Source organism: Anopheles stephensi, chromosome 2 (assembly GCF_013141755.1).
Source record: "Anopheles stephensi strain Indian chromosome 2, UCI_ANSTEP_V1.0, whole genome shotgun sequence".
NCBI lineage: Eukaryota > Metazoa > Arthropoda > Insecta > Diptera > Culicidae > Anopheles > Anopheles stephensi.
The window spans coordinates 78,542,212-78,565,270 of NC_050202.1; the positions used below are offsets into that span (position 1 = coordinate 78,542,212).

The window sequence follows — 23,059 nt, forward strand, 5'->3', positions numbered from 1 at the left end:
GAAACAGAAGCGCCAAGGTTTATATGTAGCATTTGGTTTAACCATTTGGTTTAACTCATACGTAGTACAACTGATGGTGAGTTGACGGGGTTTGTTGAGCCAAAAAAGTGTTGTTAAATTATGTTTTTACCAAAAACCTTTTATTCTTAACATTTAAAACGAATTGATTTTGTGGCAACAGAAATGGAAGCTCACCTTGACTCTAGCTGTACCTTGGTCGTTGAATGTTTGTACATGAAATGTCATCGTTTGTTTACATTTTCGCCAAACATGTCATTCGTCCCGTAGCTGTCGTTAGTGGTGCTGAAGTGAAATCGGCGCTAGCTATCGAAATGGACGGAATTCTAGCTAAAACGCAAGCATTGCTGGGCAATTATCTTGAAACCCAGGGCCATTCAGTAGCGATCAAATTGCTGGACAAAAATCCGTGCCAAATGGGTGATATGCTCGTAAAGAGCAAAGCTGACAGTGAATTGCTGTTGAACGAACAAGCCCTGATAGCCGCTAGCAAGTTGTGGCCTCTGCCAATTTCTGCGATTGTGAGCTGTGGCAGCAGTGCGAATGTTTGGTTGGATCGCACCGTCGCGTTTCGTGCCGCTCTTACATTGCAGGAGTGGACCGGTCATCAACGACCGTTGAACGTGCAAAAAGTTTACGTCGAAGAACCAACCACCAACGAATACGATACCATTTCGATGACGGAATTCCGGGCCAACGTCTTGAGAAGCACCATCAAAAAATGTTTCCAACACGGTGGCTATACACTCGTCGAAAATGCTGATCTGCTGGACAACGACATTCCCTCGGACGTTATGCACGTAAAGATCGTACATCAAAGGAGTAAATCTACACCCCAACCACAGGTGGAAGTGCTTTGCGGAGTTGTACTGACAGGATTGGAGACACAGAATGCGGCTCAATACATTCAGTTGCGTGCAGACGATATGCATCTGACGGCGCTGCATCGTTATGGGTTGAGGCTGCCCGACGCCAGCAAGCTACGGGCGCTTGTTACGAGCCTAGGACGCTCGGCAGCTATCGTCGATATGCTGCAAACCAAACATACCAACGTGATAGATATGCGCACACGGGAGGAAATTATGCGCAACCATTGCACATCGAAGGGAGCTTCCTTTATCCTGTACAATTATGCTCGGCTGGCCACGATCCTAAACAAGCACGCCAAGCTAGTGGAGCAGGGTCTGGCACCGGACCTACCTCCGATACATGAGATCGACTTTTCGCTGCTCATCGAGCCAGAAGAATGGCAGCTACTGTACGCATATCTGCTTCGTTTTCCGGACACCGTCCGCCTGACGATCGGATACGGCAAGTCACCGCAGATCGCTCCGTATCATATGCTCAACTTTACCCTATGCATGATTAAATGCCTCAGCAAGTACTATCGCAGGGTAAGAATATTGACCGATAACAGACCCAGACTGCAACCTGTAATGTCGGCCAGGTTGTGTTTAATTAGGGCGGTTTTTGATATGCTCAAGGTAATACTTGACATATTTGATTTGGAACCGGTTGAAGAAATGTAGGAGAGAAATGATGTTTTATGAAGCGCGGTTCAATCGCAGAACCCTTGGTGAGCTGTTGTTTCTGTTCGCTACCGCCCTGTCCATGTACTGCTGTTATTTTTCAAATAAATAGATTTTATGTAAAAAAAAACAAAACTCAACCGGAACCGGACTGGAAGTCATCAATCAACTGTTGCCGAATAATAGTAAGGATTCGTCGCATTGCATGGGAGTGTAAGTGTGGTTGCTGTTGTTGTCGAGAAGTGAATTTTGTTTTATTTGTTTTTGGGATCCATCCTGTAGCAGATTTTGTTTTCTATTTAGACATCACAATACGGTTAGGGATTATGCTTTACTGGTTTACTGGCTGCTCGAAACTATTGGTAGGTATGGTGCACGTACCGCTCGTACGCACAGGATGTATTCAATGAGCTGAGCGGAACATAAAAAGTAGTCATATTCTCTCCGTTTGGTTGAATTATTCGTCCTTTCTTCGGTGGATCGGTATGACGAACTTGTCGAACGGACTTTTGTACTTGATGCCAGCGCTGCGGAAGATTTGGTTCGGTATGCCGATGTTACACAGGTACAACCGTCCGCAGGCATCGTTTTGGTTGATCCCGTCCAGTGGTAAAATAGGCAGTATCGAACATTTGATCGCCACACAATCGAGACCGGCCCCGGGTGGGTCGATTGCAAGCACCGGCGCACGGCTGTAGCCAATCCATTTGCGCAACTGATCGGTAAGCTTTGAGTTCTGAACCGAAGCAATCACGAGATCGCACGGCGGTAGAGCTGTTGGGAGTAGAAACAGAAAAAAATACGATTAAAAAATCTCTCCCCAGAAATAAAGGACATTCCAAAAGCAAAGGCCGGTACATACTATTAACATCCATTGAAATGTTGTTGCCCGTTGCCATATACAGTGGAATCTCGGAGCTTTTCTTTGTAGCTTCCGTTAACGAGGACAGATATACGACCGTCTCGAGACCATGGCTGGCTAGTTGTCTGGCCGTTGAAATACCGACCTCGTCCAGCGTACCGTCGCACACGACCACAATCTTTGGCCACTGGTGCTGGTTGTTAGGCGTAAGACGCCTCGAACCGCCCAACAGCTGCAGCGCCAGTTCGGTGGCTCCCCGGGCAAGAAAATCATTCTGACGCTCACGCGACAACCCCATGTTCATGGCATACTCCTCTACCGTACGTCGCAGTGCGACCGGTATGGACGGTATCACTAGACCTTCGTCCGTAACATACTCCTGGCTTGCGCCAGCCCCATCCGAACGCTTAATCTCAATCTGCCGGTACTGCGCCGGTGTCGACACGAGCACATTCTCGTCATGGCGATACTTAGTTTTCACTGCCGAACTGGTCGCGTTTCGCTGCTTACGATCGCCCTCGGAGGCCTTCGTCTGGTTCGCGTCGATTTCGTTCCAGATCGCTTGCTTGTCGAACAGCGCCAGATTCTTCTCGAAATCAAACTCCACATCCATCATCAGCGGATCATCGTCTGGCGAACCGAACGTGCTGTCCTTAGCTATGTTCCTTCGGCTGCGGGTCATCTTCCCATTGCCATTTCCAACCTTCTTGACGCTCCCGTCGGTGTACGGTAGCGATTGGCTCGTAGCCACGGGACGCCCATTCCCGAACGATCCGACGAACCCCGTGGACAGCACCGACGATGCTGCCATGCTGTGGTTCGACTTCTGTGCGGGACCATTGATGTCGATCGGATTACTGATGCTCTTGGTGGAAGCAACGCTAGCACCCTGCGTGCTGCTGTTCACATTGTTCGCATACTTGTTTTGAGCGGGCGATTTGCTGGCCAGCTTGAATGCACTCCCGGGCCCGTTCAGGAACTGGTGTGGCTGATGCTGCTTGCCGTTGTTCATGAGCTTCAGCCCATCGTACTGGTCGTCCAGTGAGGTTACCATGCCCGAGTTGGCGACCACTGTGGCTACTGGTTTCGAGGGAATGCTTGGTACGTTGCTGCACGAAATCAGATCCAGCTTGGCTATATCCGCCGCAGACAGTGTCACCTCCACGTTGTTCTTCTTCAGCGGTATCCCATTCCGGACTGCTTTCGTGATGACCACGACGGACGGCGTGACTCGTTTAATGATGCCTTGAAACACGCCGATATCGTTGCGGCAGTGTATCGACACAGACTTGCCCACCCACTTGTCGGCCATTTCACTCACTGTTAGCTGCGGAAGCAGAACGGCCGCTACCTACGACGAGCACCCAATGTTTACGTTTTCGGATAAAACACTTGCGTCCTCGGTGGACGATTTCAAAACACTGCACATATATGTATGCAACAAAGCTACTGACACAAATACTATGCGCGAATATCACGGGGGTCACTGGTAGGTCGATGCGGAACAGCAGGCGCCGTAATACGTACAGGTAGATGAATGTGTATCATTAATCACAAACAGTTCATCGGAAGAACGGGCCCACTTTCAAACCCACCTCCAAGCGCTTTTAGACGGTGAAAATACTGGCTTGGAAAATGGCAAAGGAAAAGCTTGTTGGCACACAACGATTTGTTGGTGCGAATGTGTGCGTATGTTTTTTGTGCGTAGTTGAGAAGCACAAAACGCAACCAACGGATTTTCCCTGCCAGGGAAAGATTAATTGCTAGGGAGACGATACAAGGTACTTTGCACTAGATTAAAATAGTTCGTCAGTATGAATTACAATGCAGGATAAAATCGTTCGATGCAGGAATTACGCTCACTTTCTCACATCATTTTTGTAGTCACATCACCACCATACTGTTTTATTGTGTGACGTTTTCGTACTCTTTTTCTTGTTTGTCCAAAAACGGGGTTCGTCTTCGCAAGCGAGACAAAAAAAGGATTTTTTTTTTCTGCTGGCTCAAATCGTCTTAAAAATAAAAATGTGAACCCGAGGAGACGATGGCTTTTTCTTGGAGAAGCTAGAAAATCAAACCAATAGTGCTCAATAACCTACGCTGCTGAATTCAATTTGCTTTGCTCACGTTTATCGAATTTATACCGATGTGAATTGCCGGAATTGTGCTAGCCAAATGTTTTATCTGAGCACATCTGAGATACATGCACCTTGGGTTTGCATTTTCCTTTGCTGTCAAAATGGCTATTTTACGACGCCTCTTTTGTATTCAGCTTGATACCAATTTTGAATGATCGGTTGGAAATTAAAACAAAGTTTGTTTTGCTTGAAAATCAAAACAGGAGTGAGTAACGTGTGATACGTTTGAAATTGCCGAACTGAAATCAAGGAATACATGCATATGAGACCAAGTTGCAACAATCATGATATAAGAGATAAAAATGCTCTACAGAATAAAGTGCTCTTCCAACTGTTGCTATGTTAAATGAAGGTTTTGAGTGTAGTTTCCATTTCTCCCTATTGCTCGAATGATAGAATAAAACCTACTACCGGTTGAGACATGCTAATTGAACGGGTAAACCAGACAACGCGTGTAAATGAAATGGGAAAATAAGATTTGAACGTTCTTTACCCATTCTCACATACCAGTGCAATGGTCATGTGATATGCGTTGGTTCACTTGTGCTGCCGAGTTTAATCTCTTCTCGATCTTCTCACAAAATCGGCAAGCTTTTCTCAGTTCCTCGCAAACCATCGTTGGTGATCCCTTAAGGTCAGTTTAGATTGAAACCCGCGTCTCGAAGTACACGAAGGGCGAAAGCAACAGTTTTTCTACAGCCTTAAGCCTCCCCCCCCACCAATCCTACCTCCCCACTCCTGTTATCGCGGGCGAGTGGGAATGTTATGCGATGTGCGAGAGCAAAAACATAAACAACATTCCACCCTCAAAGTCATTCAGCAGGAAGAAAATGGGAATGTAATGCGATGTAGAAAGAGAGTGAGAAGTCTTTTGGAAAAGGGAGAGCTTCGAATGATTAACACGAGAGAAAGAGAAGTAACGCTATTGCGAGAGCTTTTAGTTACATTTTGAATTAGCAGAGTGAATAGCTTAACGAGTTATGGATTTTCACACTTTACTGTCCAATATAGTTTATTCTTTAATGATTAACTCCAACATTTGCATCTGTTGATACGGATGGAACGGAACGCATCCACTTTTGTGCCCTCTGTGTTTGACAGCCCTGCGGTAAACACACTCCCCTTCGCGGTAACAACGTTTTTACCAGCGCACAAACCAAGCTAACGCGCTCTCGCGTACTCTCTCCGCTTCTCTGCGTTCAGTTTCCGTCGAGAGCGCAGCAACCGTCGACGAAGCCTGGAACCTGATGATGCTGCCGCTTGCAGATTGCCCGATACCCGACTGCGCGCTAGTCCGTCTGTGTCTGTGAGTATTTCTGAGATCGTGTCAGCGAAAGGTTGTGCGTGTGCCCCTATTGCTTCAAAACACAACGGCGCAACAGCTCCCCCGTGGTGTATGGTTGAAGCAGAGGGTGTTCTCCAAAAAACGGCAAATTCGTGTATCTTGCAATCCGGTGCAAAACCGGCCCCGAAATAAGACTCACACAGTGAACGTTCGAAAGGTGAGCAGGAGGGTATTTTGGGTGTTTTTTTTTGCCTGCTGGTTTGTTTGCTCCCCCCATTTTCCACTGCACAACACTCCGCTCTTCCACAAGTATGGACCGCTGGTGTGTGGTGAACGTGCAAGAAGGTGTGTATCGGTGCGTTGTGAAGGTAGTGTGTGGTTTTGATGAAGGTGTGCGTTTGGGGTCTTTACAACTCCCACCCGCAAAACCAGCGGCCTTATTCATCCCCCATCGCAATCGAGTGTGTTTGAGCGTGTGTATGTGTGTGTGTGCAGGGGGTGAAGAATAATAGTTTTGTTGTTTGTAAGTGATTGCCCGGTTTTTGGGCAAAGTGTGTCGGGTGCAACTGTCTGGTCTGGCTGCAATGTGACCGAATATTGGCGAGTGTGAGTGTAAACCCGCGTGCAGCGATTTGCAGCGATTTGTGTGTGCAGTTTGGCCGTGGTAGCATAAGCAATGCTGTCGTGAAGTGTTCGTTCCGTTCGGTATGCTCCGCTGTACGAGTTGCCAGAGTGCGGCCGCAAATAAAAAATAACCTTGTCTGGCGGACTGTCTAGCGAGCCAAACGTGTTGAACAAAAACGGTACGAATCGCATTGGCTGTGTCGAATGCCGCCACATATAATTATTCGAAAAAGAAATGTTAGCTTACAACTTAAACCCATCAAAAAATGTATTACAAAAAGTTCTTTATAACGTAGTTTATTTGTGTGGGGGGAGGGGGTGGCTGGTAAGGATGAGCTCGCAAAGGAAACCGACCGTGTGTTTGTGCCGGGGATTGGCGATCAATGTGTAGAATCAATTAAACGCTTCATGCAACATATCGTCTAGCATCATCTGTGCGACTCGTTAAGATTAGCAAAACAACGAACAACGTGGGCAGTCCAACTATGAAGTGAAATATTAACCAAAGTGAACAAGTGAGTGATTTAGCAAAAAAAAAAAAAATAGCCTGTTCTTGCAGCCATTAAAAAGTGATGCAAATGCTTCGCCAAACAGGAAAGTCTATGCTTCGGCAGTTCGCGCGATCGACGACGCGATCAAACGACAGGAGTAACAAACAACTTAAGATAATTTGAAATTTACAATGGCTGCTTTTCACACTTGGAAGGCCAGCCAATAGCTATGGTCTAATGGGTGTGGGGATTTCCTAATGCATAAGCCCATATTGAATTTATATTGTTCAAAAAAGTCAATCAGAAAGGAATATTTTAAAGAGGAAAAAAGTCATCACGGAAGTGGAAGTGACGGTCGTCAGACGGTAGGGCCAGCTATCGAATCCCGTCCGGACCGTCTCTCCGTACGCAGGGGACTGACTATCCAGCTACTACAAAGAAAAGGATGAATTCTGTTTTATAAAAGCACGTTCCGATGCTGCCGCCTTGAAACCTACACATCTAGGCGGCAGCAGAAAAAAAGGCCGTTTGAATGAAAGTGAAATCCGCTGAGTAAAAGTGCAAATGCTTGCTAGCAAGGCCATTACTTTGTAGCGTTTTTCTTTCTCTTCGCTATGCTGTTTGTACCCATGTACGCATAATTCTGTGCTGGGCCGAGATGCTCAATGCCAAAGCAATTTTGCTTACGTCCGGCTGCTCAGACACACAAACAACAGAAGCAGTTAGCGCACACTTAAACCGTCATGATAATTGTAACAACTCAAACGCAAATTGTTTTCCTTCTGGCCGCGGAAACAATCCCTGAAAGCTCGCTGTGTCGTAGTGGTGTCGTTGGATCGAGAGGTTCAAATGACTTTATTTGATGAGCGGAAAATATTCAACTAAACATCCTAGCCTTTTCCGTGGTTAGTTTAAGAAGTTTATCTCTTAAATTCATTTAACGACTTCACGAATACTAAATAATGGTTCATGTTGCGAAAAAGCTCCCGATAAATGACAGCAGTTCTTCAGCTCAGGACTTTACTTACTTATCAGGCGCTACAACCGCTTTGCGTTCTTGGTCCTGCTGCAACAATCCTCCATACCGCTTACGTTTTAGCGCCGTCGTCTGCCAATCCGTTATCCTGGCCGTTCTGGGGGCCTACCACGCCTCCTCTGTCCGTGTGGACGGCCTGAAAGGACTTTACGGGCTGGGTCGTCCGGTGTCATTCTCATGACGTGACCAGCCCACCTGAGCCTGGCGAGTCTAATTCGATGGTGAGATCATCGTACAGCTCGTAGAGCTCGTCATTGTAGCGGCTGCTCCATTGTCCTTCCACACAAACGCGACTAAAAGGGCTTCGTCAGTTTAGGAGTCCACTCAGTCAGGGTGTAGAAGTTTCCTCAGGCTGTAGTATGACCGGTTGGCAGCCAGCACCCTTGTCGGTGCTGACTTTTGACCCCAGATAGGTGAAGTTTTGGACGACTTCGAAGGTGCGGTCACCTATCTGTACATAACCCCGGCGTAAATCAGTGTTTGTTAGTAGGGCCGCTGGTGGTGCGCCACCATCATTTTGGTTTTTGCCTCGTTAATCTCCAACCCGAGGTTCTGTTCCGCACGCTCGATCCTTTGATAAGCTTCTGCTACATAGGAGAGCCTCAAACCAATGATGTCTATGTCATCAGCGTATGCCAGGATCTGGATTGACTTATTGAAGATGGTCCCCGAAGTTTCCACCTTCGAGTCGCGGATGACTCTCTCTAGCACCAGGTTGAAAAGGAGACAGGCAAGTCCATCTCTCTGGCGCAGGCCCTTGGTTGGCTATGATGTGGCATGTGATGTTGGCCATTGTCATTCTTACAAGCCTGGTAAGCTTGGCCGGGGATTCTAAAAGAGCTCATTGCGTCGTACAGTTTTACTCTGGCTATGCTGTCATAGGCGGCTTTAAAATCAATGAAGAGATGGTAGGGGTGGAGCTGCTGCTGCTCCGCCATCTTCACCAAGATTTGCCGCATCGTGAAGATCAGCTCAGGACACATTCATCAGTAAAATGATTTTGCTGGATCGAACCTCTTACTGTGCGATTTTGTTTTCCGCAAACGATTTAATCTGAATGATTTCCCCCAATTCTAGCCCAATACTTGGACGAACTACGAGCTCTTTTGTTTGCCCTAGTCTATGCAAAATCACGCGAATGCAGCAAAATCACGAACCCCACATGTGGTCTGCACACGGTAACACGCCGCATCCTTTTCAGCACGTTGCCGAGTGTGGTTTTCACATGCAGCGCCATTAGAGTTTTAATTACTTCCAAACACCAAACACCTTCGTACGCAATCAATTTTGCTAATCTTCTGCGAGCGATCGGTGATTGTGCTTGACGAACCTCTGCGAGCCAATTTCCGACGCCTCCCGACAGCATTCGGGTTCGAAAACCGTGGGGTTGTTGTTTGCGGCATTTGTGGCGTCCCTGTCACGTTTTGCATTCTGTGGCGTATCTATTGAACGCAAATGCTCGGTAGCATCCGGTAAGCGGACGGTGCTTTATTACAGATAATGCGACTGCTGGTGGTGGGAGAAAACGGCTCTGCTAGTTACGGTGGTTTCGAGCTGCGGTTTTCCGGGGACTGGTCTGTGCTGTGAAGCTTCAGGGACATCAACGTGATGATATTTGCGAATGATTGATACCGATTCCACACGGTTCCAATTCTTATTGGACGCTATGCTGTTTTGAACCTGATCCTGGATTAATAAAATGATTGTGAGATGATTGAATATTATTGGCATTAGTTTTTTTTGTTAGGAAGTTTAATCCTATTTGCTCTAGCGAGGCGACATTACGAGCTGTGTTGTACTCGTTCGCTATGTCTATCTCGAGCGAATGGGACGCGTGACCTGCACCGTAGTTTACATTCCGCATTGCACCGTCTTATCATCATCTCGTCATCAGCTGACGAGACAATCGTAAATCGATTACGCTGGCTATCGGCATACTCAAGCAACTTGTTATACTACTCAATTATTCCTTTAAAATACGGAATAGACAACAAACCGCGACTGCGATAACAGCTTGTACGATTGACACCGTGAGGTAGCTGCAATTCTAAGTTCGATGCTTATGTCGCTTGTTTATGCCCATTCAAACGAACTGAACGTTTAAATGCGAAGAATTAAACATACTTATTGGGAGAGTTTTATAGACGAATGTTTAGGTGTGTTTATTTGTTTTCGAAGAACAAATTACGTTACAGCTAGAGAACGCTCTATCCGTGTCTATTTTGATCAAACCAGACCAGAGAACCTCTGGTATCAGAGCCAACAAATCGATCGAATCCAGACGAAAAATGGGCAAACAGAGAAGCTCCGACGCGCAGCAGGCCGGCAGCTAACGACACAAAGATGGTTTTGGGAAGGCTTAATTTTATTGCTTTTTAATTGAATCGAAATCGATTCGGGTCCGGTCATGCTAGGTGGCTGCCAGCACGCCAACCTTTCATCTGTACCCGGTCCCCCCACACTGCTCGACCGCCGTCGGTGACATGCGTTGAATTGATAAATCCACTTACTACTTTGTGATGTGAAAAACTGTCGTACCGATATGACAAAGACTGACGCACACGCACACACGAAGCAAAAAAACCCACCCTCCCAATGTCCAATGTGAGCGGGCGACAGCTTTTTGAGGGAGCTTTTTTGTACTTTTACTTTTAATTTTCCTTAACCCTCGTTCACCGAGATGCGAACCGGAAGGGGGGAGGGGGGTTGGGGGGGGGGCGGCATTGGGGATGTGAAAAACTCGGTCACCGAACAGTGGCTGACCCGTGCGCTTCGGATGTCGAAAGAAGAATTTTGGATTATTTTTGGATTTGGCTTCTCGAATTGAAATTTATGAGCTCGTTTCGTTCGGTCGTTGTCTGTAAGGGGAGTTAGGAAGACATCTGACGGTTTGATTCACTCGCTTCTACCTCGCTCGCTACCGATTCATTGCAATCAATTTCTGTAGCGTCTTGGGTCACCCTGCATCAGTACCCCGCTCAATCTTGCTCTATTTCTGCACAGAACTTCAGCTATGCCTCTGGCGCAGCCGAGACCGCACGTCTTGTGCGATCCGATGCGTGATGCGTGAGACTTTTACATGGGAAAAATGTTCACGGCTTACGGCTATGTTTGACGCTGGCACTAAATTGATTTGTGGCTAGAAGTTGCGTCCAGCTTGGGTATAAATTTAAAGACATTTGTTTTCTCTGATGTTGAGACCAGCATTGAAACCCACAGGAGCACGCAATACGTTTCGGCCCAGTTTGAGCGTCCCTTACCGCCCTCTAAGCCCTGGGTGAATCATTTAATCCTTCGGTCATCATACGCCGAAGCGACAAAATGTCTCCGTCCATGTGTTTCGTTCGACGGATGAGGAACTTCATCGCTGTAATCGAGCCGGCCGGACCGAGGAGCACGTAATTGAGTTTTCCGATCCGTTGTGTCCGTTGATGATCGATACGTTCGGGGAGGGGTGTAAAAATATCCCCAACACCCCACCCTATATTTAGCGCCGCAGTGCGATAGCGTATCAGTGCGTTGCGGTGAAGGGATGTGTGGCCGACACGTGGAATGCATTTTGGAACGGTTATTTTTGTTTGCCCAGCCGCCCAATCTATTTTGGTGGGTAGATGTTCGCTGCGTAAGCGTTGTCACCCGGGGATGATGGGCTTGCAAATTAATTTTGGGGAATTGATCCATAAAGCCTGATTTTTCCCATTGTCGCGGAAGGGATGAGCTTTTCGGAGCTAGACTTTGGACGATGGATTTATTGTGGTTTGGAGCATTTTTTCATTAACCCGGCTATGGTTCAGAGAAGAAAACCCAAATCTGCAATCAAGGCAGTGTGGCAATGGAACAGACGAGAAATATTAAATGAAATTCGATGCTTGTCGGTGTGTATCACACACTTACGCACACAGTGAAATAAAGCATAATGATTTACCGAAATTTGTTGTCATTCGCAGTCGCCCAGCATTCGGCTGCTGCATGTTCGTCTGACTCATTACCACGGGTCTGTTGTAATTGCTGGCTGCGAATCAAATGTCTGCCCACAAACGTCAAGCGCACGAGGAACATATCTTCGAGGAACGGCTATCGCTCACGAACGAAGAAGCGGCAAAACGCGGAGCCGCTGGCAATATATCTCGTGACCATGGCAAATCGTTCCGGCCACACTTTCGCAGACGCACATGAAACCGTATTCCGTCCGCCAAACTGTTCCCCCGGCCTGTCAGTTCGGCACGGCAACTTTGGCTGGTAGCGCGAAATTCCGTCACGTTGTTGGCACGCAACGGTTCTGGCGGCTCTATTAGATAGATGGCTGGCGGGTAGAACATTTCGGGTTTGGATTGGACGGCCATTTTCCGATGCACTTCCAAGCAGAAGTGGTTACGTTTTCAATTAGATTTGTGTAGGTTGCAAATCCGGGTGACATCTGAAATAGGACGCCTTTCCGACGTTCCGCACCGGGAATTGACAATGACCCTTGCAGAAAATCGCCCCTGCCATCCCCATTTTGTGTGGACAAACCGCGCGACCGGAAGAACACTAGTTAGTGTCGGTTTGTGGGTGACCGGGTCGAGGTTTGGCGGTGCGAGTGCTTCACAACTGTACCACGATTCCGATTCCGATCAAATGGCCCGCCGGCTCACTGCAAACAATCGTTGTGGCAAATTATTTACATATCACTTCTGGGTTGGGAAATGGGTTGTGGGGAGATAGGTGATTGGGAATGCAAACGAAACAGAGACAGGAGCTTTACGAAAAAAACATCTTGGGGGAAGTCAAAAGATTTTCCTGTTCGGACTAATTAGAGTCCGAGTTGCAAGAGGAAAGAATTAAAATTATTTACTTAAAAGTTCTTTGAAAAAAGGGGAAAAGGAGATTATTGTTCATTGCTAACACACGACAAAATAGCAATACGAGATTTCCAACGTTGGGGTGGATTGGAATTAAAACTTTTGGCCACAACGATAAATTATGTTGCGTGCCTGCTCTTACGCCTGCTCACGCAACTGTTATTACAACAGCGGTGTGTGTGTGTGTGTGTGTGTGTGTGTGTGTGTGTGTGTTTATGACAGATGACAGATTTAGATGAGAACAAGCGACGATTACAGCTTCCACAATTTAGGTCATATGGCGTTACAATGGCGACTGTAAATCCCACAGCACCAATCGTCCACTTGCTTCGACTTATGCGTTATGCATTGCGGTCTTGGGGCAAGAAGTGGCCCACGAAACGACACATTGATAAGCGCGCAGAGTAGTTAGAGTAGAGTGTAGCTAAATTTAGTTTCTAAATGTTTTAATCATTTGTTTAAGGATATGATGACGGGAAGCATATGATAGCCACCAGCTAGCTAATCCCTCGAGCTATTGCCTTAAGGGTGAACCACTAATTCATTCTAAGGATGAAGCTTATAAAAAACTGATTACTCAACCTTTATTTCTTACCGAGCGACCCAAACCCAGCCCTAACCGGAATCTCATGCAAATCGAATGCGGTATCCACCGAATCGAGCCTTTGGCGAATACCAAACTAAGCACAAATCGTCGCACACCTTTCCCTTATTTGCAGTTGAGCGGTGGATTTTGCTGCAATGAAAATTATGCTCCGCACAGCAACAAAACCATTTGGAGGTTCGTTTTTGCCGTGCGGTGTACTTCTTTTGCGTGAGGGAAAACCAAACCCCCCGAAATAACCGAAAATGGTATTGAGAGGAATAAATCTCCATCATGCACAGGCACAAGGGTGTGTGTGTATTTTTCTTCTTTTCTTGCAACGGCCTTTGGTTTGTGATTCGTGCAGACCCTTAAACAAAACGCTAGTGGGTGAGCGGATGTCTGTCGGCAAACGGAGGGGGGGATGCGATGCGCCATCAGTGCTGGATGTCGCGTGTGTGGCGTTCCCACATTGGCGCGCGGCTGTCACGCGATCGAATCAGCACGGCCATCATTTATTATGACACCAGACGGCGCACAGCGCGGCACGGTATCCCGTGGCCACCCATTAGACACCTTGCAGAAGCGTTTCCCCGCAACAGCACCACTAGCGGTGACAAATGATGTAAACTTACCGATGAAGCCATCGTTCGCGGTGATGTCCCAGTCCAGTAGGAGCAAGTGATGTGCGTATGGATGGGACCTCTGGAGTAAAAGTTGAAAAAGAGTTAATCCAAGCCTGTACCAAGCTTGATCATTACCGATAATAATTCTGCACTTTGGCGATAATCTGCTTAACAACTGGCCAGTATTTTTTTACCACTCAAGAGAATCAATTAGATTTGTTATAATTGGAGCTACTGAGAGTTTTTTTTTCCAGTTTATCTATTTATTGTGTGTTGCGCCAGTGTGGTCAGTTGCGCCAAATCACCAAAAGCTCATTCTCGGACTTTCTGTCGATATTTTATTAAAATTGCAATGAAAAGTAGAATTTTTTAAAATCAAAAACAGGGTCAGTTTCTGCTACACTACCAGCGCATCGGTGTCAGTTTCAAATAGATTCCGTTTTCAGTTGGTCTGCGCAGTAAATAGGTCACATCTGATTTCACATTCATAGCCTCGCCTCGGCCTGTAGCTAGTTGATGCTGGAAGATGACGATCTGTGTACGGTATGCGTATGTGGCCCTGCGGCCCTGTACCGCCCTGTAGCAGAACGTCAACCAGGTCGATATTTTCTGCTTCTCCACCGGTCCACCGTTTATGAATGGCTTAAGCGGATGAATATTGAAACATCATTTGGCATAGCTCGTAGCACTGTTGCACAATGCGGAGAACGGAGACGCAACCGGACTGGTCTGACCTGGGAACGGACGTTAGTGTGGCGCCAGTATTGTGCATTTCGAGTTGGCTCAAGATCGATCGCCCTTCGTAATTTGGACGAATAGTGTTGGTGGTATATTTTTGGCGCGCTAAGCTCTGTATCCAGTTTTCTTTTTCCGATTCCGTGCCGCGTGGTACGTTTCTTCGGTTTGTAAAGCTAAATAGAACCTCCACGGATGGGGCCACGTTGCGTCAAAAATGATGTCATCCCGGTGAGACGTTTTGTCGCGTGGCAACGATTTGCCATTGCCGTGGGTGATGCGAAGTGTGGTGGTAGTTTCAGACTGCGCAAAACTTGAGATGTGGTGGTACAGTTGCTGGCCGTGTATGTTGAAGGTGGATGGGGTGGGAAGCGATGTTTGATGCTTCACCCTTGCTTTGACGTGACACGTAGACCCGTACCATCAACTCGATTGCCGGAAGTGTGTTTGAATAGTAATTTGTAAAGTTTGTCGCAAAACGTTGCCCGTGAGATGTGTGGGTCGCACATTTAAATACCGTACACCAGTGGTGTGTTGGTGATCGCTTAAAAAGAATGGGATTTAATTGGACCCGTGGGATGCTTATCCAGTTTTACAAAAATCTTGCGATGAGATGTTGTATAAGCATAACTTTCAAACCTTACGACTCATTTCCTGACCAAAGAATTTTAATACAACGGCGTAACAGCACCGTCCGGTACAGAAGGCAAGGGAAATGAAACACCACAACTGCCCATCGTTTCCCCCCTCACAGCCGACTGGAACAGTAAAATCAAAACAAAAAACTACACTGTCCAGCAAGACGGCAATTTTCTGACCTCCGAGGTTCGAGACGGTCACCGACCTGTTTGCGGTCAGCGGTCAAACAATGTTCAACCCCCCACTTCAACCTTCGCTTCAGCGTTCCCTTTTGTGCTAGGTTTTCCGTGCCGCGTAGGTAGTTGGAAAAGCGAGTAAAAAAAAAAAACAGTAACCCAGCACGGAAACTATATTTACCCTCGGAGTCAAACACTGCTCCTGCAAATTATTTCTTGCAATTCCAGAAAAAGATATTTGTACAGTAGAAGGCAGGAGAGAGTGGGCCCGTTGCTCTAGATGCCCATGGAAAGAGAACAAAAGTTGTGAAAAACTTAAAACAGGATTTAACTGCGGCTCTGGGTTCGGCAGGAAACGCCGGGAAGCTTGGAGCAGCAGCCTTCGACCGTCGTGGTTTTCCATTCGTTGGACTAATGAGATTTTTCATCACCCAAGCAGCTTTTTTTACATAATCTTTTTGATCATCACTAGTGGGATCTGTTTATGTGTGTTGCTTGGTATTTTTTGTGTTATAGTTCCGTTTTGTTAATAATACTTCGGTCCAAGTTTTGCATTATTTTCTTGGGCTTTGTTTTATACCGAAAACGCAATTATAAACAATTATGACGCTACCCGGATGCATCCTAGTGGAAGCAACTCTCAAGTGATGTACGAAAACGTATACATCTAAAGTTTAACAACAACGCTATCGTTTGCAGAGCGTACTGTTGTGATAAAAGAGCTCTAACATTTACAAGATGCAAATGGACTGACAAATAAGCAAAACCGAATTTTCTATAGCATGTACCTGAAGCGCTCTCATAATCCGAATTGCAATGGGAAACTCAGACAGAGTTATGCCTCAACTTCCGACGCTAATGGAGTAAAGTTGTCGGAAGGTTGCCATGTTTTCGGTGGAAGTTTTACCACCGACAAATAATGCGTCAATTAGCACTAACGACATTCGATAAGAGGCGCTCGCTGTTGCGATGTGCGACCGTCTTCTCGTTCTGGCGCTGGCGAAAACCTCGGTTAACGTTAACGATTACGGACTACGTACGGTGAGGCTGAGTGCAAAAATCTTTGCAGTTGCTTTACAAACCATTAACTGGTGATAGTAGGCTCCCATCAGGTTGGGATCCTGAGGAAAGAAACGCTCGCCGCTAGAACCTGTACGATTGACTGCTACAATCATTTGTAGGCTCTAAGCCCAATGAAATGGTGCGTTGATAGTGTGACGTATTCCACCCACCCAAATGCTAATGGTTCGTCCTGTATTACCCATTAACGGGAAGGTTTGTTGTAAGGGTGCGTACGCTTCCTTAAGGGAAAGTGTTTATACTGATTGAAAAGTTCCACCCGAAGAAAACCATCACCCATCCAGCATTAAGAAGAACAGCTTCATCAGCTTAACTGGGCTTATGTTTTACAGCCGTTTGGACGCGTGGAGCCATCATTGGGGGGGGGGGGGGGGGGGGGGGGGGGGCGTTATTTTGAAGGAGTAACACACCCGTGCGAACAATCGCGTTAAAGCTTTTGAAGCGTCCCGACGTTGCGCTTCATGAAGCAATGCCGGCTAGATCGTTTACATTCCTTCCTTCTGCCGATATATTCTTGCCGACAAAAAAGAAAAAAATCTCCAACGGAAGTCGTGGGCTTTGGCAAAGGCTTCAATGTAATTTTGCGCTCGATTGATTTTGTTTGTGCCGGCGGAAGACAGTTTTTGGTGGAATATTAAATTTTGTCCCTCTACTACGAGATCGGCGCACTTAGGAACCAAGGGTCAAATTGTAAGGAATTTAGCAGCGAAACGAAAAGCTCAACCAAAGTAGTCGTTGTTGGCGCATAAAATGGGACAAGAATAGAATATGAACTTCGGTAATGCTGCATTTAGTTACGGCACAACAGCGAAAACTACTTGAAAACTCTTGTTAATTTCATTTGCAAACCGGTCGAAGGGGGTTGAATATTTAAAATCCATATATTGGACACGTTCTAGAACGGCCACTTGGTGCAGTAACAGCAATGAAAAGAAAGTGTAATACGGCGAGCTTTCGAGAAGAGGTCGTCAAAAGCCTCGACAAAGAAGGCTACCTTGCCGGTGCTCTAAACGGTATTACACAGAATTACCACTGGTTAAAGTGGGGTCGGGGGCGAATTTTCTTCGCAGCGTGCCGTACGGAGCGTGTAACGAACGAAAACAAAGCAAGGGAAAAAAAGCTTCAAGATGGCTAAAGCCTTTCCGTCCGGAGAGCGTAAAACGAGCCGGAAAATACTGTCCCAAAAACCTGATCCTTTGAAGTTTGTGTTGCTTTTTTTTTGTCCCAACCACCATCCACCAGTCGTCCCAGCCGACCAAGCGTGGTGGTGGTGGTGGTATAACCTTGACTGTGAACCGGTGTGTGTTTGGAAATGTTATTTCACAATTAGCATCCAGGTGGAATGGCATTTTTCGTATTTTTGCCAGTTGCTGTTGGCAGCAGTGGGCGCAATAGTGAGGTTGGGCTGGGTGTCGTCTATTCAGCCTTTTTTTGTTGCCGTTTGCTTTAGGTCGGTTAGGTGCTATTGTGCTTTTCGGGGCCGTATTTTGGGCAAACGGTTCGATGGTTTGCCGTTGACAAATACCATTTATTTTGACCAAAAGGTGACAAGTTTTACGATCAACTAGGGTAGGATTTGTTGACTACGGTTTACGGACCCGAGCGATCGTCATCACAGACAGTCGTTAATTTATGCCCATTTTACTGCTGCGCAAGTAAAGCAAGTGGGGCAAAAATGCGAAATCTTCTTACTTGCTGCAGCGGGAGCGAGTTTGTCTATTAGAAAAAAAGGGAAACAAAACTCGGTAATGCTTCAAAAATTGCATTCCTTTGCCCAGGAATGCCACCCAGAGCGTCTAGTTTTACAAGGGATGACGGCCACAATTTGATACTAATCAAATAACACCGAAACCATTTCAACAAGAAAGGAAAAGTTGATCCTCATCTTACACACACACCATTGTCATCCCGCGCTCTGGGATGTTCTGCTCTCGTGCCTTATTGTTTTTTTTCCTCTCTTTGTGGCACTGCCCAAACAAACAAAAAAAAGTGAACAAACACAAGCAAACAAAAACAGTGTGTATATCAAATTAAACTTTTACCATCAAGCTTCAACCTACGAACGGCCCCCCAAAAGCTTCCCGTAATCCGCAGGGAGTTATGCCGTTTCTTGGCCCGACACCCATATTAGCCGCCAGAAGTTTGCTACTCGTGACGAAAGGTTGGCCAGCAAACTGGAAACAAATCTTCTTCATTTAACTGTTTTTTTGATGGTAAAACAAGCGTGAGAAGCAATGTAAAAGAAAACCAAAAAGTGTACGATAATAAAGCAAGTGGCGTTCTGGGCGTTTCGGGCGTAATGGTTTTGCGGACAAATATTCGATTACCGCCATCAACGCCGACACCTTTTACCTTCATCATTTTTCCAACCGCCGGTAACGTTTGGAGCCCCCAAGATGGTTGACTACCCGAAGTGATTTAAAACTTTTTTTTTTACCAACCAATGTTGGATTGTATTGAAGAAGCAATATAGAAAATTTGAAGACTTGCGAACTAATTCTAAGGATTCGGTAGGCCAAGAACCTTTTGTGGAGTAGATAGAGTTTCGCTAATAAATTTAGCATATATTTTTCTCATTAAATTTTTCGTCATCATTCTATTTTAAATTCTTTTTCTTTTGCAACCGACTTCCAACTTTTGCGAAAACAATAAAAAATTAATAACAATTGCTGCTTAGTAAGAAAAGGTTTCGATAACTTCACTTTGAAAATGTAGACGAAGTAGGCTACTTCCAAAACTTAAACTAAAGTAGCCTTTGATTCGCTCCCCTGGAATTAGGTATAAAAGCAGAGTATTCTGCCAGTAGGATTGAATTGTGACTTAACGTTTGCCGCGCACGGTTCGTGTTGTAATAAGATAAAGTTGCATAAGTTCCTCGAGTGTTTGTAAGAATTCCGTTGTAGTGTAGTGTTGCAAGATGTTTAAGAAGAAAGCTGAGAAAAGAATTGTGCGCTTACGGTAAGAACAAAACTCTTCAAACGTAGTGCTAAAGCAATCCAATGTTACGGTTGAAAAACAAAAATGACATCTGCTTCTACTGCAATAGTTGTCAAAAGCGAAAAGGGGCGATATTCGTTCCGATTCCAAAAGTGAAAATGGGAAAATGAAAGCGGTTACGTGTGTTTAACAATGGAAAAGTTGACGCAAAACAATAGAACCGGTTGAAAAGTTCAGCACAGTAGCATCAAGAACGGTTGTGGTGTGATTGTGCTTCAAGGATTTTTTGTTTTTCGAACTGATTCAGATTCTTTTGTCATGATGGGTTTCCCAGCCCAAGGGAGGGGAAAAATGGCTCACTCTGCTCTGACCAATCTAACCAACTGGACAGAGCAAAAAAAAAACAAAAAACTGGCTGAATCGGGTGCAATTGCGAGAGCGGGAGAAAGAGTAGGTAATAATGAAAGGTTTGCAAAAAACAATGGGAAAAGCCCAATGAAAAATTTTATGCAATTGTCACGGTGCAAAAGAACGGACAAGCGCCAAAACACTTTACTTGACCGGGTATCATCACTTACGTCATCTGTGGAAATGTGTGTGTGTGTGCTCGACGTAGGCGGCCGCCCCCTCCCCCTGTTTCCGTTCTACATTATTTTCCCGTTTCGGGCAAGCTGCGTTCTCTGCGTGTTTTTTTTGTCGCTTTTCCTGCTGGTGAGAAATATTAGCACCATAAAATACTGCAGCAAGCAGCGTGTAGGTGATGAACGTTGTTTGCCGAAAACAGAAATGAAAACTTTTCATTAATAGCTTCCTATGACATTCGGTTTCGGTAGTGAGAAGAATTGTATCCCGGGTTTGGCTGTCTCGTGTGTTTTTTTTTTCGTTTGTTTTCCCACTGACACCGTTACTGAACCGCTCTGTCTGTTAATGGCTAAAATTGTGTTATTGTTGAGCCATCATGCTGTGCGTTGATACGATTTTCAGACGCTCCAAAGAGAATGTAAAAATTAAATTTAAATATTCATACAGTGCATCGGCACTTGCAAAAGGTCGACACCACCGACTGCCATCAACGCGGAAAAGTGTAAATTATTTGGTACTATATCAAAATTAGCATACGTGGTTAATGTCATTTCTGTGTTGCTACAGCAACGCCACCGATTCCTTCATACAGTTAACATAAATCATTTTCAAATTAAAATGCCTGTATTTATCCTTAGCCGGAGTGAACTTAATTTGGTTTTCCAATTCCAGAATTTTAGTCACAACGTTTCCCGCTGCGAGAAAATTTCATTGAAGGTGTTAGTTTTTGTGCAACATGTGTGAAGCTGGCCAACGGCCTAATAATTAAGTGCAAAAGTAAGTGCAACATTACGAAAAAAGAAAAAAATAGTCAACCCCCAGCACTAGTGCATGATTTTAAAAGTGTCACCCAGTGCAAGTGAGTGCGCGTGTGTGTGTGAGGGTGGTTCGAGTGCATTACGTAAGTGTGCGGTAAAAAGAGGCAGATTTGGTGAGGTTGAATTAATTTCCACCGCGGTTCTCACGCCGAACGCGTGAACCTTTAACACACCCCCCCGGGGGCCAGTGTTGCGGTGGGTGGTTTTTTCTTCGTCTGGCGGTGTTGCTTCACTTTACCATCACCACGACATCATTTTGGCCACAAAGCGTCGATTCAGGGTTCTCTCTGTGTATGTGGTGGTTTCTGTGTGTGTGCGCGTGCGGGTGTGCGAGTGTGTTGATGAAAATATAATGCAGCTCCCTGCGACTGGCTGCCGGTGCAGTGTCACTAGGGATTGGGTGCAGCGAAAGGTTATCAAAGCGACGGGCAAGGTGCAGCTGCTGCAATCGCTTTCGGCCCACCTGCGGTAAGCAGGACTACGATAGCCGAACCGTCAACCATTTTGTGGTCAGCTGTGTGTTGGGCGGCTCGTATCACAACATTAAGCACCGAACGGGACCGACGCCAGAAGCCGGCGATTTAGACAAAAAGGTAAGTGAAGGTTTGCTTCTGTGTTCATCTCACACTTTTGCATTACCCAGGGCTGGGAAATGACCGGAAAGGTGTTGAACCGATAGCATTGGCCACCTGGGGCTAGGGGTGGGCCATGGGATTCATTCACACCGCATTACATCAAATGACAGACCGACCGGGGATGATGAACGGCAGCCCGGGTAATGATTTTCGGGTGCCGCAAGATGACGATGACTTGTGAAGCAACAGTGGGATTTGGAGCACTAGTTTTCCAACTCGCCGAACAATGCATCGTTTCTATTTGCTTTACGATAGTCAGCATTTTTACACTAACCTAATTTGAGATATATTGGATCACTTAAAGAAAAAAAAAAAACGGGGAAGCAGACGTAACGCTGTTGATGTAATAATTGTCAAACCCCCAGCCAAAGCCTCGGGGGATTTGCTTGCGTTAAGCTACCGACGCATCCCTTCTCGGACGAAAAATACGCACGCTAACCCGTAGCAGTGTACTATTTGAGGTAGAAGAGAAGCATTTGTCAAACCTACCGGGAATAATTTGGTGCCAGCTTCTTCGGCCGGCTAACCATTCTCCATCTCTTGGCCCAAAAGGTCACCAATAATGATCATCACGTTTGCTCAATCTAATCTGTTTCCCTCGTAAAACTGTCATCGAAGGAAAGAAGGGGGGGGGGGGGGGGGAAAGATGGAAAGCGTGCAGGAATGTTTACCCCCGATTGTCTCCATCCAGACATCTTCATTTTCTTTCTCTACCCCTCTATTTGTCAACGGAGCCATTTTGGAAAAAGGGGAGCGAGGTTTTATGTTTGTAGCAAACGATTGGGACTAATAAATGGTATCATGTGTTGAAAGCCATTTCGATGCCAAATGGATGACGGTTAGGTGCAATAGATTAACTTTAAATGATGTCACGCAAACTGATGTCCAAAGCGCACATACATTAAACTAGTCGTTGTATTTCTTTTATAGGGTTTTTTTAGATTGTTTGCGTGGTTGTTAAACGATTGAATTAAGAAATATGAATGCACTGAAGAATTCGGTATGTCTTCAAGATAATGTTCGCTTATGTCTCCGAAAATGTAATCTCCTTTTTATGTCTTTCTATGTATTGTTCAAACTTTGTTGTAATTGAATTTATTTGCCAGAAGCGCACCAAAGAAGGTAACAATGTTGCACGACAGATACGTTTGTTCACGAGTTTAAAATTGAAAGCCAACTACACCACGGCCCTTCCGTAAACACGGCTGATAAATCATGTCACGAGTTCTTACTTCTCTGGATCACTGTTTTTTCCCCCCACACAAATGAAGCAGACCCAGGACTTGTCGAAGCCTGCTCGGAGGCATCTAGCCCATTAATTCTATCCCTTTTGGTGGCAAGATTCGACCTACGCTTGAACGGCACTACCGTTCAAAATTCTCCTGTTCGAACAATCATGGAGCAAAAAAAAAAAAAAAAACCTC

The 23,059-nt window shown here is 45.8% G+C and overlaps 3 protein-coding genes across 7 annotated transcripts in view; 2 read left to right on the forward strand and 1 right to left on the reverse strand.

Annotated features, from left to right (window-relative positions):
- Nucleotides 1–99: 99 nt before the first annotated feature.
- LOC118508523 (DALR anticodon-binding domain-containing protein 3) lies at nucleotides 100–1,682 on the forward strand. The gene has a single exon (XM_036048382.1). The coding sequence runs from the start codon at nucleotides 225–227 to the stop codon at nucleotides 1,545–1,547; it is 1,323 nt and encodes a 440-aa protein (XP_035904275.1). The 5' UTR covers nucleotides 100–224; the 3' UTR covers nucleotides 1,548–1,682.
- An 83-nt stretch (nucleotides 1,683–1,765) lies between these two features.
- On the reverse strand, nucleotides 1,766–4,581 carry LOC118508522 (enhancer of mRNA-decapping protein 3). The gene is made up of 2 exons (XM_036048381.1): nucleotides 2,410–4,581; nucleotides 1,766–2,321 (listed from the first exon to the last, which is right to left on the reverse strand). Exons 1-2 carry the CDS (start codon nucleotides 3,719–3,721, stop codon nucleotides 2,005–2,007), a joined length of 1,629 nt encoding a protein of 542 aa, XP_035904274.1. The 5' UTR covers nucleotides 3,722–4,581; the 3' UTR covers nucleotides 1,766–2,004.
- A 1,163-nt stretch (nucleotides 4,582–5,744) lies between these two features.
- Nucleotides 5,745–23,059, forward strand: part of LOC118508525 — a 113,343-nt gene continuing 96,028 nt past the window's right edge. The window contains exons 1-2 of one of the 5 annotated variants that reach the window (XM_036048394.1): nucleotides 5,745–5,853; nucleotides 20,855–21,593. The gene's annotated coding sequence lies outside the window, so the exon portion shown is untranslated. The other 4 variants (XM_036048393.1, XM_036048395.1, XM_036048397.1 and 1 more) reach the window with 4 other exon arrangements.